At 35.5% G+C, this 16,786-nt stretch overlaps 2 protein-coding genes across 2 annotated transcripts; both read left to right on the top strand.

The window, feature by feature from the left end:
- The first annotated feature begins 6,462 nt into the window (after positions 1-6,462).
- On the top strand, positions 6,463-11,615 carry LOC145597391 (putative E3 ubiquitin-protein ligase XBAT35). Its single transcript, XM_081653546.1, has 9 exons — positions 6,463-6,767; positions 6,902-7,016; positions 7,899-7,979; positions 8,117-8,205; positions 8,321-8,421; positions 8,557-8,644; positions 9,193-9,292; positions 9,490-9,575; positions 10,699-11,615. Exons 1-9 carry the CDS (start codon positions 6,666-6,668, stop codon positions 11,383-11,385), a joined length of 1,449 nt encoding a protein of 482 aa, XP_081509672.1. The 5' UTR covers positions 6,463-6,665; the 3' UTR covers positions 11,386-11,615.
- Positions 11,616-13,001: 1,386 nt separating this feature from the next.
- Positions 13,002-16,607, top strand: LOC145597392 (putative E3 ubiquitin-protein ligase XBAT35). Its single transcript, XM_081653547.1, has 9 exons — positions 13,002-13,103; positions 13,387-13,501; positions 13,715-13,795; positions 14,137-14,225; positions 14,340-14,434; positions 14,549-14,630; positions 15,564-15,666; positions 15,762-15,841; positions 16,082-16,607. Exons 1-9 carry the CDS (start codon positions 13,002-13,004, stop codon positions 16,604-16,606), a joined length of 1,272 nt encoding a protein of 423 aa, XP_081509673.1. The 3' UTR covers position 16,607.
- Positions 16,608-16,786: the final 179 nt, after the last annotated feature.

The following is a 16,786-nucleotide window of genomic DNA, read 5'->3' as shown; positions in this document are numbered from 1 at the left end:
TGCATTAGAAAGTAGACTTCAAGACCTTTCCAACGAAATATTATATGTCTTATTTGGACTTCTGGATCAAAAGATATGATAAAAACAAAATTCGCAAAAACTGCTTTCTACGAGTTTGATTTCGATTCGAATTCGGATTCTTTTCTTAATTCTTCGACCCTCTTTTTTTCCTATAAATAGAGGTCATATCTCCCCTTTTTCAAATCAACTCTCATCAACAATCATCTTAATTCTCTCTATTCTCTCTTGAGCAATATATGCTTTCTTTCTCTCAAACTAAACTAGCTTTTCATAAACACAATTCCGCATACACAAGATTTAGAATCATCTAGCCAAGTTCGAAGTTGCCTTCGCCCTAGACGTGAAAGGTTGATAATTTCTGAGGGTTTGGTCCCAAATCCAGTATAAACTCTATAACTCTTTCTTTCAACTCTTTAATTTAATTCTTTGATTTATTATTTTCATTGAAGTTTACTAACGCGTGTATTTTGTTATTAGAAAGAGATACGAGGCATCAAAGTATGTAATCTTATTGCTCTATTCTTGTAGAAAGCATGTTTATTATTTATTAATTCCTAATATCATGTTAGGATGTTTTTAATGCTTTCTAGTATCATGTTTAGGATGTTTTTTACTCTTTTCTAATAGCATGTTAGTGCCATGTTAGGTTTAAAGCTTTGATCTTTTATTGTTTAGTGACATGTTAGGATTTGTTATTAATCTTGTTAGTATCATGCCTAGGATCTTGTTATTATTATTAAGCTTTATTATTAACATGCTCTTGATTATTATTATTATTATGTTGCTTGATATTTATATTATTATTATTGCTTGATCACACCTTTTATGCTTGTTAAAGGGAATTTGTACTTGAAATCACGCTTAATAAGATAATTAATAATTTGGTTTAGGCTAATATGATTTTAATTCAAGTGATCGCCAATAATAGTTATATCTGTGCATTAATATTAAACCAACATAGATTAAACAGGTTTAGGATTAATATAATGTTTGCATGTTAGTCAGAAAGCGCACATGAATACGAGTAGAACAAAGTAGAGGCCTATTTTATAGGGCGGGTCCTTTCTTTTGTAGATTGGATTCGTACCCTCATCCCCGAACCCTATTTGGTTCAAGACCTTATGGAGTTGACGATCTGCTGGATCGTTTAAGGGGTGTAACCTTCACCTCGTGATTGGTTTACAAGTTCCTAAAACTTGTTGGCGACTCTTTTGCTCTAGCTTTCTTCCCTTTGGAACGCCACCATACTTTAGGGTATGATCACAGTGGGGTTCAAGCTTGGGGTTATAGTGCTTGAAATATTCCCCTATAGTAAACATCTTAATAATTTTTATTTCTAGGCCAAAAAAGGTCAAAAAATTCAAAATTGAAGTCTATTATCCACGCTTTTTGAGAAATTTTTTAGTTTACGAGGCCCGGTGCCGAAAAGTGTTAAGATCCTAGGTGATACATCTCAAGGTCATATAATATCGTTTGGAACCATATATGACCATTATCAGTTGCCATAGATGTCCGTGGTGTATCTTGATTTTATGAAATAAGTGCAAGTTGTAATCGAATAAATTGACTGTTTTAATGCATATTGGATAGTTTTATCCACCCGAATGAGCTCTCGGAGGGTATAAGGGACCATGGTAAACATCTCTTCCGGGCCAAAACAGGTCAAAAAATTCCAAAATTCCACGCTTTTTGAGAAATTTTGGAGGTTACGGGGCCCGGTGGTGAAAAGTGTTGAGATCCTAGGAAATACATCTTATGGTCATATATGACCATTATAGGTTGTCATAAATGTCTGTGGTGTACATTAATTTTATAAAATCAGTGCAAGTTGTAATTGGGTAAATTGACTATTTAAAAGGCATATTGGATAGTTTTATCCACCCAAATAGGCTCCAAGAAGGTATTAGGGACCATGGTAAACATCTTGACAATTTTTATTTCCAGCCTCAAAAGCTTAAAAAATTCCGAAATTGAAGCATATTATTCACGGCTTTTGAGAAATTTTGGAGGTTACGGGGCCCGGTGGTGAAAAGTGCTGAGATCCTAGGGGATACATCTTTGGATCATATAAAGCCGTTTGGAACCATACATGACCATTATATGTTGTCATAAATGTCCGTGGTGTAGCGTGATTTTAAGAAATCAGTGCAAGTTGTAATCAGGTAAATTGACTGTTTAAAGGCATATTGGATAGTTTAATCCACCCAAATGGGCTCTCGGAGGGTATAAGGGACCATGGTAAACATCTCGTCAATTTTTATTTACGGGCCAAAACAGGTCAAAAAATTTCAAAATTGAAGTTTATTATCCACGGTTTTTGAGAAACTTTGGAGGTTACGGGGCCCGGTGGTGAAAAGTGCTGAGATCCTAGGGGATAAATCTCAAGGTCATATAGTGCCATTTGGAACCATATATGACCATTATATGTTGTCATAAATGTCCGTGGTGTTGCCTGATTTTAAGAAATCATTGCAAGTTGTAATCAGGTAAATTGACTGTTTAAAGGCATATTGGATGGTTTTAATCACCCAAATGGGCTCCCAAAGGATATTTGATACCATGGTAATCATCTAGGCAATTTTTATTTCCGAGCGAAAAAAGGTAAAAAAATTCCAAAATTAAAGGCTATTATCCATGCTTTTTAAGAAATTTTGGAGGTTACGGGGACCGGTGCCGAAAATTGTTGAGATCTTAGGAGATACATCTCAGGGTCATATAATGTCGTTTGAAACCATATATGACCATTATATATTGTCATAAATGTCCGTGGTGTACTTGATTTTATGAAATCGGTGCAAGTTGTAATCGAGTAAATTTACTGCTTAAAGGAATATTGGATGGTTTTATCCACCTAAATGAGCTCCCGAATGATACTAGGGACATGGTAAGCATCTCGGTAATTTTATTTCTAGGCCAAAACAGGTCAAAAAAATTCCAAATAAAAGTCTATTATCCACATGTTTTGATAAATTTTTTAGTTTACGAGGCCCGGTGCCGAAAATTGTTGAGATCTTAGGGGGAGACATCTTTAGGGTCATATAATGTCGTTTGGAACCATATATGACCATTATATGTTGTCATAAATGTCCGTGGTGCAGCTAGATTTTATAAAATCGGTGCAAGTTGTAATCGGGTAAATTAATTGTTTAAAGGCATATTGGTTGGTTTTATCCACCCAAATGGGCTCTCGGAGTTATAGGGACCATGGTAAACATTTCATCAATTTTTATTTCCAGGCCAAAACAGGTAAAAAAATTCCAAAATTGAAGTCTATTATCCACGCTTTTTAAAAATTTTTGGAGGTTACGGGGCCCGGTGGCGAAAAGTGTTGAAATCCTAGGGGATACATCTCATGGTCATATAATGCCGTTTGGAACCATATATAACCATTATAAGTTGTCATAAATGTTTGTGGTGTATATTGATTTTATAAAATCAGTGCAAGTTGTAATTAGGTAAATTGACTATTTAAAGCCATATTAGATAGTTTTATCCACCCAAATAGGCTCCAAGAGGGTATTAGGGACCATGGTAAACATCTCGGCAATTTTTATTTCCGAGCTCAAAAAGGTCAAAAAATTCCGAAATTGAAGTCTATTATCTACGATTTTTAAGAAATTTTGGAGGTTTCGGGGCCCGGTAGTGAAAAGTGCTGAGATCCTAGAGGATACATCTTAGGGTCATATAATGCCATTTGGAACCATATATGACCATTATATGTTGTCATAAATGTCCATGGTGTAGCCTGATTTTAACAAATCATTGCAATTTGTAATCAGGTAAATTGACTGTTTAAAGGCATATAAGATGGTTTTATCCACCCAAATGGGATCCCGGAGGATATTAGGGACTATAGTAAACATCTCGGTAATTTTTTTTTCTGGGCCAAAACAGGTCAAAATATTCCAAAATTGAAGGCTATTATCCATGTTTTTTGAGGAATTTTGGAGGTTACGGGGCGCAGTGGCGAAAAGTGTTGAAATCTTGGGGGATACATCTTAGGTTCATATAATGCCGTTTGGAACCATATATGACCAATACATGTTGTCATAAATGACCGTGGTGTAGTTTGATTTTATGAAATTAGTGCAAGTTTTAATCAGGTAAACTGACTGTTTAAATGCGTATTGGATGGTTTTATCCACCCAAATGGGATCCCGAAGTGTAATAAGGACCATGGTAAACATCTCGGCAATATTTAATTTCGGGCAAAAAATGGTCAAAAAATTCTAAAATTGAAGGCTATTATCCACGTTTTTTGAGGAATTTGGGAAGTTACGGGGCCTGGTGGCGAAAAGTGTTGCAATCTTAGGGGATACATCTCAGGGTCATATAATGTCGTTTGGAACCATATATGACCATTATGTGTTGTCATAAAAGGCCGTGGTGTAGCTTGATTTTATGAAATCAGTGCAAGTTGTAATCAAGTAAATTGATTGTTTAAAGACATATTGGATGCTTTTGTCCACCCAAATGGGCTCCCGAAGGGTATTGGAGACGATGGCAAACATCTCGGCAATTTTTATTTCCTGGCGAAAAAAGGTCAAAAAATTCCAAAATTGAAGGCTATTATTCACGCTTTTTGAGGAATTTTGGAGGTTACGGGCCCCAGTGCCGAAAATTGTTGAGATCCTAGGGGATACATCCCAAGGTCATATAATGTTGTTTAGAACCATATATGACCATTATATGTTGTCATAAATGTCCGTGGTGTAATTTGATGATTTAATGAAATCAGTGCAAGTTGTAATCGTGTAAATTGACTGTTTAAAGGCATATTGGATGGGTTTATCCTCCCAAATGGGCTACCGAAGGATATTAGAGACTATGACAAACATCTCGGCAATTTTTATTTCCGGGCGAAAAAAGGTAAAAAAATTCCAAAATTGAAGGTTATTATCCACGCTTTTTGAGGAATTTTGGAGGTTATGGGGCCCTGTGTAGAAAAGTGTTGAGATCCTAGGGGATACATATCAGGGTCATATAATGTCGTTTGGAACCATATATGACCATTATATGTTGTCATAAATGTATGTGGTAGGCTTGAGTTCATGAAATCGGTGCAAGATGCGAACGGGTAAATTGACCGTTAGAAGGCATAATAGATGGTTGCACCCACCCAAATAGACTCTCGGGGTGTATTAGGGTCCATGGTAAGCATCTCGGTAATTTTTATTTTATTGTCAAAATAAGTGGAAAATTGGCTAAAATTAATGGCCATAATACACAATTTTGGGTTACTTTTTGACAGTTTTTCAAAAAATGAACTGAATGTGTTGGATAACTCCTGGGGTCATATAAGAAGGTTTGAAACCATAAGACACCGATAAAAATGTCCATATAGTACCAACAATGAGTTTTGACTCTATTTTGAAATTCATGAAATATAGTGATGTCATATAAGTGTAATAATGTGATGTAACTTGACTATAATAATGTCATATATTTATAATGATGTCATATACTACCTCTGTTACATATTAGTTGCAACTTTGGAATATTATATCTCTCACAAATATTATATCTCTCACAAATATTGCCCAAAGTTACAACTAATATGTAACGGAGGTAGTAAGTATATTGAAGTGATGTGACTTAATAATAATGATGTCATATATATATAATGATGTCATATAAGTATATTGAAGTGATGTGACTTGACTATAATGATGTCATGAAAATATACAATAGTGATGTCATAAAAGTATATAAGTGATGTAATATGGGTAATATAGTGATGTAATGTTTAAGGGTAATTGTGATGTGATTTGACAATAGTAATGGAAATGAACACATTATATGATATGATGCTTGATTTAACTATAGTTCTACGAATAACCATGTAACTATTCACATGTGTGTTATTTGATTTGATGTGATGTGATATGATTGATATATTTGAACAAACTATTCATGCTTGTAATGTAAGTGTCATATCTTATCTCATGTAAACAATCACCAACAACCCAAATTGTCTCCCAATCACCCTGTTTTGGGGGTAAATTACCATATTCTTGGTCCCGGTCCCAAACCTCGAAAAAAGCACTAAGGGAAATATGGAATCTAAAAAGTGTTAAAAACTAATCATCGTTAAATCTATTCATGAAATAGGTCTTCACTTCTTTTAAAACCAGCGCTATATGCCCGTGGTGCGTGCGTTGATATAGTAAAGGCAACATATTTTGCAAAATTGATATTATGACTTTGATGTTTTTTATCCCCATCCCTACCCCACCACCCGCCAAACCGAGACATCCCTAGCTTATACCAATTACTCCCTTCATTTTTTTTTTTTTGGTTTTTTTCCCATTATGAGCCTATTTTTTTATGAGAGCTTATGAGGCATGGTGAAAAAAAAAAAAAAAAAAAGTGACAAGCTCCCAAAATAAAAAAATAAATAAATAAATAAAAACAAAGAAATCAACCTCGGAATATAAAAAAAATCCCAGAATTTCCAAACTTTTTCAACCAAATCAAACCAAACAACCCCGCGCAGATAATTGTCTAAGTCCACACTCATCCCCATTTCCCAGTGTTACTCAATTCCTTCATCGTTAAGATTGAGGGCACTTCGAAAAAAGCTGAATTCTTGGATATATTTTTCTGGGTATTTCATCTAAGTTATTAATAAAAAATATTGAAAAATGGGTCAAAAAATTTCAAAAGATGAACTGGTTTATCAGCAAGTAATTGAAGGCAATATTGATTCCATTAAAGCTCTTTGCACTGAAGGAGCTCGACTTGAGGTATCTCTCTTCATCAATCCTATACTTATAATTTTCTGGGTTGTAATTTTGTAATTTTAATTTTTTGTGAATTGATGATTAAATTTTAATTTTTTTTGATGTTATGATTACCATTTTCTGGGTTTGATTTATAGTGGATTGATAAAGAAGGGAAAACTCCATTGATTGTTGCTTGTATGGATCCTAGACTTTATATTGTGGCCAAGACTTTGATTGAACTTGGTGCAAATGTTAATGCTTATCGCCCTGGTATGTTTTTCAATTGGACCCTTTATTTGTTTGCACTTTAGAATTGCTTTAGCTTTGCTAGAATCAGTTTATTGGTGCAAAGATAGCTACTTAAGGCGGGATTCGATCTCGGGTCTTGTGTGCCACCCTCGATACTTTAACCAACTAAGCTACTTGGCATTTTATAATAGTGTATTTTTGCTCAACTTTGATTATGGTACTCATTGGGTCATTGGGTGGTGTTCTTTTATGTATTGATTAATTTATTCCAAAGTGTTAGCAGGTCTATAATCACAAAAATTGTTACTTGATTTGGCTGAATAACAGTAGGTTGTTTGTTGACCAATATAGATGTTTGGGAGTGGTTTGCTTGTTGACCAATAATGTACATAGATGTTTGGGAGTGGTTTGCTTATTGGCCAATAATATACATAGATGTTTGGGACTTGGGAGTGGTTTGATGTAACGTGACATCGTGACCCCCTAGCTTTCCCTTCATATTCTGATGGGAACTGTAGAATAAATGGAAGCATGTACTTAGTTTGGGAGTAAATAGATATATTATGAAGATTGAGTAAAGATCTATAGAAATTATGCTTCCTTTGGTATCAAAAGTTAATGTCTTTTATAGTAATGATACTAATGCACACAGTTCTAGGCTGTATACAAGTACCCTCTGAATATGTATTCATAGAAGTGCATTTACTATAAGATTTTGAAGAGAAAGTTGATTCAATACAAAAGCATTCGTAATTCAAAGTTTTGGAATATATTTCTAAAATATATACATCTTATATTATATATACCGCGTAGAAGCATGAAGTGTTTTCTTATGAATTTAGAATTTATTGCCAGAAATTCTATCTCATCAGTGATCTTAAATCATTTCCATCTTCATGTCAGGGGTTCATGCGGGTACACCTTTGCATCATGCTGTGAAGAGAGGCCTGGACCACACTGTTAAGTTACTTCTCTTGCATGGAGGTGAATTTCATAGCTATCACTGATTTTTCTAGATTATCCATTTGAGATAGTCATTATTTGAGACTTAAATTGAGTAAAGATTTTGGATTGTCAGACATGTTTTAATGTATGATAGGCTCTGTTGAATAAATTTGCAGCAAACCCTTTTGCGAGAAATGATGATTGTCAAACACCGTTAGATGTAGCAAGAACAAAGGGTTACTGCAATGTTGTCCGTGCAATTGAGGTTCTTACTTTTTGCTTGATCTTGATGAAGTATACATTCATAATTTGAAGATATACAGCTAAATATGGTTTTTGTTTTATGCTCTTTTTCTCCTTGGAACTTTTCTCCCCTTCAGGCACATATATGCTATTTCTCTGGCGATATGCGTGAGGTTCTGGTGGTGCCAGGCATCCTAGGTTCTTTGGTGCCTCATCGATTAGCGAGAAAAAGCTCAAGGTAATGCTTCTGTCATTGTTTGCACTTTGCATGTTTCATCTAGAGTTGTTGTCTCTATCTAATTTGTTGAAGGGGACCGAGAGTTGAACGTATTTTTCAAAGTTCTTTCTCTTACCTTTTTGCTTTCTTTTCCAGGAAGTGTTGGGTGGTGGTTGTTCCTTGCAGTCTCCCAAATACAAGAGGGCCTCTAAAATTGGAGCTTGTTGTGTATTCTAGTGCGCAGGTATGTATTGACCAAGGCTTTGTTCTCTTCAGCTTATACTCATTACTTATAACTTAATCTTGTTAATATTAAATCAAATCAGACCGGATCAAAATATTCAGACCAGACCAGATCAAGTCTTCTTAATTCTGATTGCTTATTGACATCTTCTTTTACATTGACTTTCAATTAAGGTCAAAGTTTAGTCAAATCAGTACAATCAGATTAGAATGATGCAGATCAGACCAGACCACACTTAAGAAAATTCAGACTTGAACACTATATTTTAAGTGAAGAGAACAAACCCTAAGTGTGACCTGAATTATTGTTTGAAACTATAGGTTTCCACTTCTGAATATTGTCATATTCAATTTTGTCCATCCGTAGGAACTCAAGCCCTCAAGGACTGTGATTTGAATTTTGCTCTTTAAACAAATACTTTTGTACCTTTATGTCATGTGTGTGTGTGTACTGTTGCTATACATGTACATTGTTTTTTTGTAAATCATTCATCTTATTACCTTATAAATGACCTATTATATCATCTAAAAAAGGGTTTTAATGAACAGGATCCCCAGCCTCGTACTGTCATTCCTCTTTGGAAGTCCAACATTGTGGAACCAAAGTTTCATGAGTCAGATCCCTCCTTGACAATCAATGAGTCAACTGGTAAGCTCATCACTATTAATTTTTTTTGGCCAAACTCACTTCTTTTTTGCATGGCTGCTCTATGTTTGCCTGTGATAGCTGTATGCTTGTACTGTATGTGTATTAATAATCTGATGAAGTTTTGGTATTGGATTGTCACCCCTGTCCAATTCTTTGCTGGGTCTCTCGTACATAATTTCTCTTCCTGTGCTTTTCAGGGTCCCGTTATAAATTTTTATCTGCCATTGAGGGAGACAAACAGCAACTTGGTCAGTTACACAATGCTTGCAAAGGTTTGCTTAAGGTATGTACTAAGTAATCTAGTATTTATTTGGGATCGATCTATGCCTTGTGACTTTTGTGCTCTGGCATACCCAAAGTTTTTCTGCTTTGGTGACTTCATGACTTTTTGTTATAATTATGTTTGGATAACTTATACAAGTAATCTTCTTGCAAAATTTGTATTGAAGATCAATTTGCTCAAAGTTTTAGAGTAATAAGTATGCTTTGGAGATTTTTCATTTAACTTCTCCGGTTCTCCCCACTGCTTATACTGAAACAACGTGTACCGACTAAAAAAGAGAAGAAAAGTTTGGCTTGTAATGATGGATGGAGCTGAATTTTATTCTTACCCCTTTGTTTCCATTGTCTTTGAAATAGCTTTTCATTCCCTTAAGCCATTACACTGAACACTGAAACCACAAACCAAGCTTTCTCTCTATACATAATTACCTCTTGCCACATCTCACCCCTTGGATTGGGATATCTCTGGAGCGGCTCCAGAAAATGGACCTGCATGTCCTAGTTCTGAATCCTATGAGTACCAAACTTAATGCCTTTATATCTTAGGGTGGTTGGCCTGTCATCTAGATTGTACTGCCATGGCCTCTGAATCTCTGATGGTCTCATTGAGCTTACATCAAACTGTTGTAACTCTGAGATGATGTAGCCTCTAGCTTGGGTGCTCAGAGTTTCTCCTTGGTTGAAGTTTCAGAGCATGCAGCCCACAGTTCATATTCATAGGATAAAGACAGTAGCTTGTGCATCAAAAAGTATTGATTCTCCAGGCTATACATCAGACCCGATGGCTAGATCAGACTCATCAGAACTCCAGGCTGCTCATGAGTTGCCTGTAAATACCAGCTGAGCGGTAGCTTACAGATCCAGAACCCATCGAAGAAAACAAATCTATGTATCTCAAATATCTAACATCGGTCGTTGTAGGATAGAATCTATGCTATAGCCAGCCTTGAGGCACCCTTTGGAGTAGTACCAAGATCTATCTTCTGAATTGCACTGCATGCTTTTCTTTTTTTTTTTTTTTTTTTTTTTGAATAGCACTGCATGCTTTTCTTTATTTCTCTTCAGTAGATCTTTTGCATCCTTAATTCTTGGGATTCTGACCACCTCTGAAATTGGCTATCTAGGTTATGCCTTCCCCTCAGCTGTTCAGCGCCGAAAGCTCTTCACAACCCGAAGTTAACACAAGCAATCAGCCAGAACTTTCAGCAGGCTCGAACTCTCAATCAAGTTCTGCTACAAATGGTTGGGGTGACCTTGATAGCAATGTGACTCATAGTGAATGGGGCCAATCTAGTGTCCCACCTCCCACTAAGGCAAGCTGCAATGGATGGGCTGAAGAACCCGCAGCACAAGTATTAAATGGATGGGCCGATGAACCCACAGCACAAGAATTAAATGGATGGGCTGATGCTAATTCAGGTCCATCCATGCCCCCAGTCAATCCTACAACTGTCGCCTCAGCACCTATCCCTTCAACTCCATCAGCTCCTATCCCTTACCCATCAGCACCTATCCCTTCAACTCCATCAGCTCCTCCCTTACCCATGGACGGTGTAGTTGATGGGCCTATTCACTATCCAGCAATCGATACGGACCCTGTTGACTTGTCTGCTACCAGCAGCGAAGCAAATGGTAAAACAGAAGAGCCCTGTTGCGTGATATGTTGGGAAGCCCCAGTTGAGGGGGCTTGCATTCCTTGTGGTCATATGGCTGGCTGTATGTCTTGCTTATCAGAAATCAAATCCAAGAAAGGGCTTTGTCCGGTGTGCCGAACCAAGATTGATCAGGTTATCAGGCTATATGCTGTTTGAAAGGGGGCTTGACATTTTTTTGATGTTTTTTTTTTGGCCAGATTATGCAATTTTTATTTTATACTTGTGCAATGAGTTGCATAAAGTTATGCTAGTCTGTCTATATATTGTATAGTCAGAATTCAGAATGTTTACAGAGAGAGAGTTATAGATGTGCTGTAGATATCTACCAAGTCATATACTTCGCAAAATTTGTTAATTATTACCTTTTATACAATCAATTTGCCAATTACCGCCTTTCAAGTTTCATTTTTTATTTTTTATTTTCTCAAAAACCATTTACATTTATTACCTTTAACTGGTTTTTCCCAAAAAAATAAAAATAAATTACCTTTACCTGGATTTAAGTAATGTAGAATAGTAGGAATTATTGTTTAATATATGTGATAGCATTCATTGAACTGATCCTTGAATCCGGATTAGCCAAAAGGGTGAACCGGATAACACACCCAAAAAAATTGATCGAGCAACTCAATGCATATACGACGGGAATTAACAGAAGGTTTGTACCACAAGTCTTTCTTGGTTAAGTGCACAAGTCTTTCAACGCTTAGAATTTTGATATATTGACATATTGTACAAAAACGCAAGTTCCTCGATCTTTAAATTTAAGTTTTGCACAAACTTGGAAATTAGTACATCAACACACCAAGCAAGTTCATACCTAAACAACTACTAACTCTTTTGTTTATTAATTAATTTTGTTTATTTATTATTAGAGAATAACTGTTATACTTTATGTAATGTAACTTCTAGATACAATAATTTGGTTGACATACATTTAAAATTTTGGTGTTATGGTGTACCCTTGACCTTGAAATTATGAATTTTCCTACATATACATAGTGACATAGACCTCATATGAAAAAAAACTAAAATTATTATCCGTAAAGTCATAAACCATCATCACATTCATCCATTTATTTTTTTTTTTTGAAACATTCATCCATTTATTTTTACTAATGAAATAATGTTCTTACTCCCTTCATTTTTTTTTAAAGGTGTTATACTTTTCAATTGCGGCCTTTTTTAAAGTGTTAAACTTTTTTTTTAGCGAACACCTACAATACATTTGATATTATAATATTTCTCTCCTCTTAAGCTTCTCATCCATAACAAAATCTATTTTTTTTTTATTCTTTTTTCACACATATAGTTAAAAAATAAATTCGGATAATAGAAAATTTGTATAATTATTCTATCATACACCTTATGATGGAACATAAAAACATTGTCGAAACTTCACAAAATTTTAAAAATGAAGTATAAAAACTTTCATTTTCATAAACCATATTTTTTTCCAACCCAAAATTATTTTCATAAATAAAATAAAGCTTGAATTGTCAACCTTTTGACTAAAAAAAACCCACCTGTTTCTCAATCTCTAATATTTTTCTGACTCTTTCTTTATTCAATACAATCACTCTGTCTTTACCTGCGAATTATTCTCTGCTTTCATACCTTAACTCTGTTACTACTCCTACATTATTAATATTCTTACACCCCATTTTTTAAAGGGTTTTTCTTTTTATTTCTTCCCTTTTTTTTATGTAATTTTTATTTCTTTTTCTTTGGTTTTTTGTTATTAATTTTCATTTGTTTTGAGAGAAGTGAAAATGGGGCAAAAACAATCAAGAGATAAGTTGATGTATCATTATGTTGTTAATGGAGATGTTGGTGGTATTCAATTTCTCTCCAAACAAGGCGCTGGTCTAGAGGTAATTTATCTACTGTAACTTATTCTTCGTATACAATAACATATCGTTTTTAATCAGGTGCACGATGAGCACTGTGCACGGTGCATACTAAAGTATTGGTGTAGCCGTGTAGGTGTGTTATGCATATAATTGTTACTTGTATTTTGATAGGATGACTTATATTATCTAGTGTGATCGTGTATTATTTATGTTACGTGTAGCCTATTTATATGTAACATAGATTTAATGCTGATTTTTTTTATTTTTATTTTTTTTTTATTTTAATTGTTGGTGAATTTGATAGTGGAAAGATAAAGAAGGGAAAACTTCTCTAATTGTGGCAGCCAAGGATCCTGGTTTGTATGATATTGCCAAAACTCTCATTGAATTGGGTGCCAATGTTAATGCTTATTGTAAAGGTAATCTCTTTTTTTTTTTTCTTTTTTTTTTTTCTAAGTTCATATTTTTAGGGGTTTTACTAAACTTATAAAAATGAAAAAAAAAAAAGTCAAATATTAATTACATGGATTTTCCCATGTCTAAAAAATATGCTCATCAAATGTTAGACATTTTTTACAAGAGTTTGATGGTCAAGAAAATTACTTAAAATCCGGGTTTGTTTTTCATCATAGGTAGTCATGGAGGGACTCCACTACATTATGCAGCAAAGGAAGGACTTGATAGCACTGTTGCATTACTTCTTACACATGGAGGTATGTCTATTTTTAGAAGTACTTCGAAATGTACTACTGAGTACAGGATATGTCAAATTAGTCAGTCGAGTTGGGTTTAGGTTCGTGAACCTATTTCTTTATCCGGGGTTTGAAGTATTTTTGTACCGATTTTAGTGTACTTTTGAGATTCCAAACCAGCCTAGGTTGACAGTTGATCATCAGTAATGCTAGTTTTTGACAGTCCATCAGTACTGAAAGTTTTTGACAGTCCATCAGTACTGAAAGTTCTTGACAGTCCATCAGTACTGATCATAAGAAATCTCAGATCATTGGCAATTCACATTATAACAACAGACTAATTCTCTTGTATGAATGCACAGCCAATCCTTTTGTCAAGAATCGAGAGCATCAAACTCCACTGGATGTTGCTAGGAAGAATGGTCGTAGTCATGTTGTTAGAGAGATTGAGGTTAGACTTGCTTCTCTTTCTTGTTGTTCTTGCTACAATACTGTCATAGTTAAGGTGTGTTAATTAATACTTTTTGATCCTCAATGTTCTTGATCAATTCTTTTCCCTTTTTAGAGCCGTATTTGCTATTTTGCTGGTCCAATACGCGAACATTTGGGCCCAGGATTGTCTGATGTACCAGCTCCACAACCATCTTCATCTAGAATAATGTCAGTAATCTTACTTGAGCCTGATTTTTTGTTTACTAAGATTCTTTCTTTGCATGTTCTGCTCAAATGTGATATTTACATCAAACTATATCTTGTCGTCTTGTTCTTGTGCAGTTGGGTTGTTGTAGTACCTCGCAGTCCTCATAATCCTCCAAGACCTCCGAAAATAGAGCTTGTTATCTACTCAACTGCTGAAGTATGATTTTTCTTCAACTGTTCAAATTTTTAATTAGGGTTTTTCTAAGCTATGCCCCTAAGGTAGTTGAGTTTCTAAGGTGTACCCATACTTTTTCAAATTTCTAAGTTGTGCCCCTCAACTCACTACCACTAATGAATGATACCCTCCTTGGGACTTCCGCGGCACCTAAAGTTAACTATAAATTTAATAAAAAGATGATAAAAGGTAAGGAAATGATACGAGAAAGGAATCTTAACCACAACAACCCTAATAACGAAAACTGAAGCCACGAAATCACACTCTTAATTAGCTTTTAAATAACTAATAAGGTTACATTTTAGTATTAATAAGAAGTTGAAGGGCATGGCTTAGAAACTTGAAAAAGCATGGGTACACCTTAGAAACTCAACTATCTTAGGGGTATAGCTTAGAAAAACCCTTTTAATTACTAGCATACACTACTAGTATCACTCAAATTTGTAACTATGTGCCAAAGAAGGCAGATTTGTGTCATTTAGTCTGTATTTTTGAAATTCAAGTGCATTTTTGCATCATTGTTTAGTGTGATCTTTCAATGTGTTCACTCAGATTGGGTCAGGTTGAGTTTCGGGTTGAGGTGCAAATATGCAAGTTTGAGGTATAATTATCATGTAGGCCTTGTAGGGTGAGGTTTGGGTCTGTCAAGCTCGATTTTCAGGTTTGAAACATATTTTTATTCCCTCTTTTAGTGGCTTCTCAAAAATGTTCTTCAGGATTTCTTTGGGTGCTTGTTGGTGGAATTAGACTGCATTGTTCCCACATTCATGCTAATTGCTAAATATTGCCTTATATGCATTGGTTTTACAGTTATAGATCAACTTTACTACTGTCAGTTAAGCACTGTAATCTGCTTGTGCCATTCAATTGTTGCAATTTTAACATATTAGTGTCACTTCTTAATCTGTTGAGCAGGATGCTGAGCCTCGTAAAATTATCTCTCTTAGACGGTCTAGTATAAAAGCACCAAGATTCGATCAACCAAGTCCTTCTTTGACAATTGTCAACAACCAGACCAGTAAGTTCATATATAATGAGTTTAAATCGAGGTGAAGAAGCAATTGGTAAAAAAGTAGGACTTCAGCTTATACTGATCTTTGTTTTCTTGTTCAGAATATAAATTCTCATCAGTTACCTACAGCGACAAGCAGCAACTTCGACGGTTGTACAATGCCTGTAAAGGAATCTCCCAGGTATTCCTTGGACTGACATGTTTTATATTATCTAGCTATAAGCTTGACAACCCCCTGTATGATTTGAGCTCAGTAGCTTAGGTGAAACTTGTGTGCTGACATTTTCAATCATCTCTTAGTTGACCTCTTTTCAACTAGATATTGCTTATTTTAGCTTACTTAAGCAAAATTAAGTGCAAAGGATTGACAAGCTTCAACATGAACACTTAATGCTTCATTTTCCGAATGACATGTATGCAGGTTATGCCAGCCTCGGCCCAAATGATCTCTGATGCTATTGGTTCACCAATGCATACAGCATCCCAAATCAGTAGTCCTGCATGGAGAACACCCAGAAATTTATCGCCTCCCATGACACCCCACAACAATGTTTGGGTGCACGAATCACCAAGGCGCAGAAATCACTATGGTGGCAACCACTGGGGTGCTACACAGTTGAATCCTGTACCCTTGCAGACACCTGATAGATTCCCTGCAGTGGCAGTAGCTTCTCCTCCGATCCCCTCAGCTCCCCCAATCAATAATTTTACTACTGATATCGATGAAATTTCCAAACCAGCTGCTGAATCTGCAGGTCAAAAACCTGTTGTTACTGAATCGACAGTGTGTGTAGTATGCTGGGAAGCTCCAGTTGAGGGAGCGTGTGTCCCTTGTGGGCACGTGTCTTCGTGTATGTCTTGCTTGAATAAGATTAAGGACGATGATGGGATTTGTCCCGTTTGCAGAGCTGAGATTGATCAGATTGTAAAACTCTATGGTATCTAAAGTTAAAGGGAGATATATAGAAAAAGAGGTAGGATTTTGTACATAAGACTTGAGTGGATCATTGGATATTCTTATTTTTTTTTTTGTGGGGGGGGGGGGGGGGGGGGGGGGGGGGGGGGGGGGGGGGGTGTTCTCTCCTGGTGATCTTGTTATCTCAAATTATGCAATAAAATGTAACAA

The sequence above is a fragment of the Chenopodium album genome, chromosome 20, assembly GCF_948465745.1.
Source record: "Chenopodium album chromosome 20, dcCheAlbu1.1, whole genome shotgun sequence".
Classification (NCBI taxonomy): Eukaryota; Viridiplantae; Streptophyta; class Magnoliopsida; order Caryophyllales; family Amaranthaceae; genus Chenopodium; species Chenopodium album.
The sequence above is the reverse complement of the archived record's forward strand: the minus strand, read 5'-3'. Positions and strand labels throughout refer to the sequence as shown.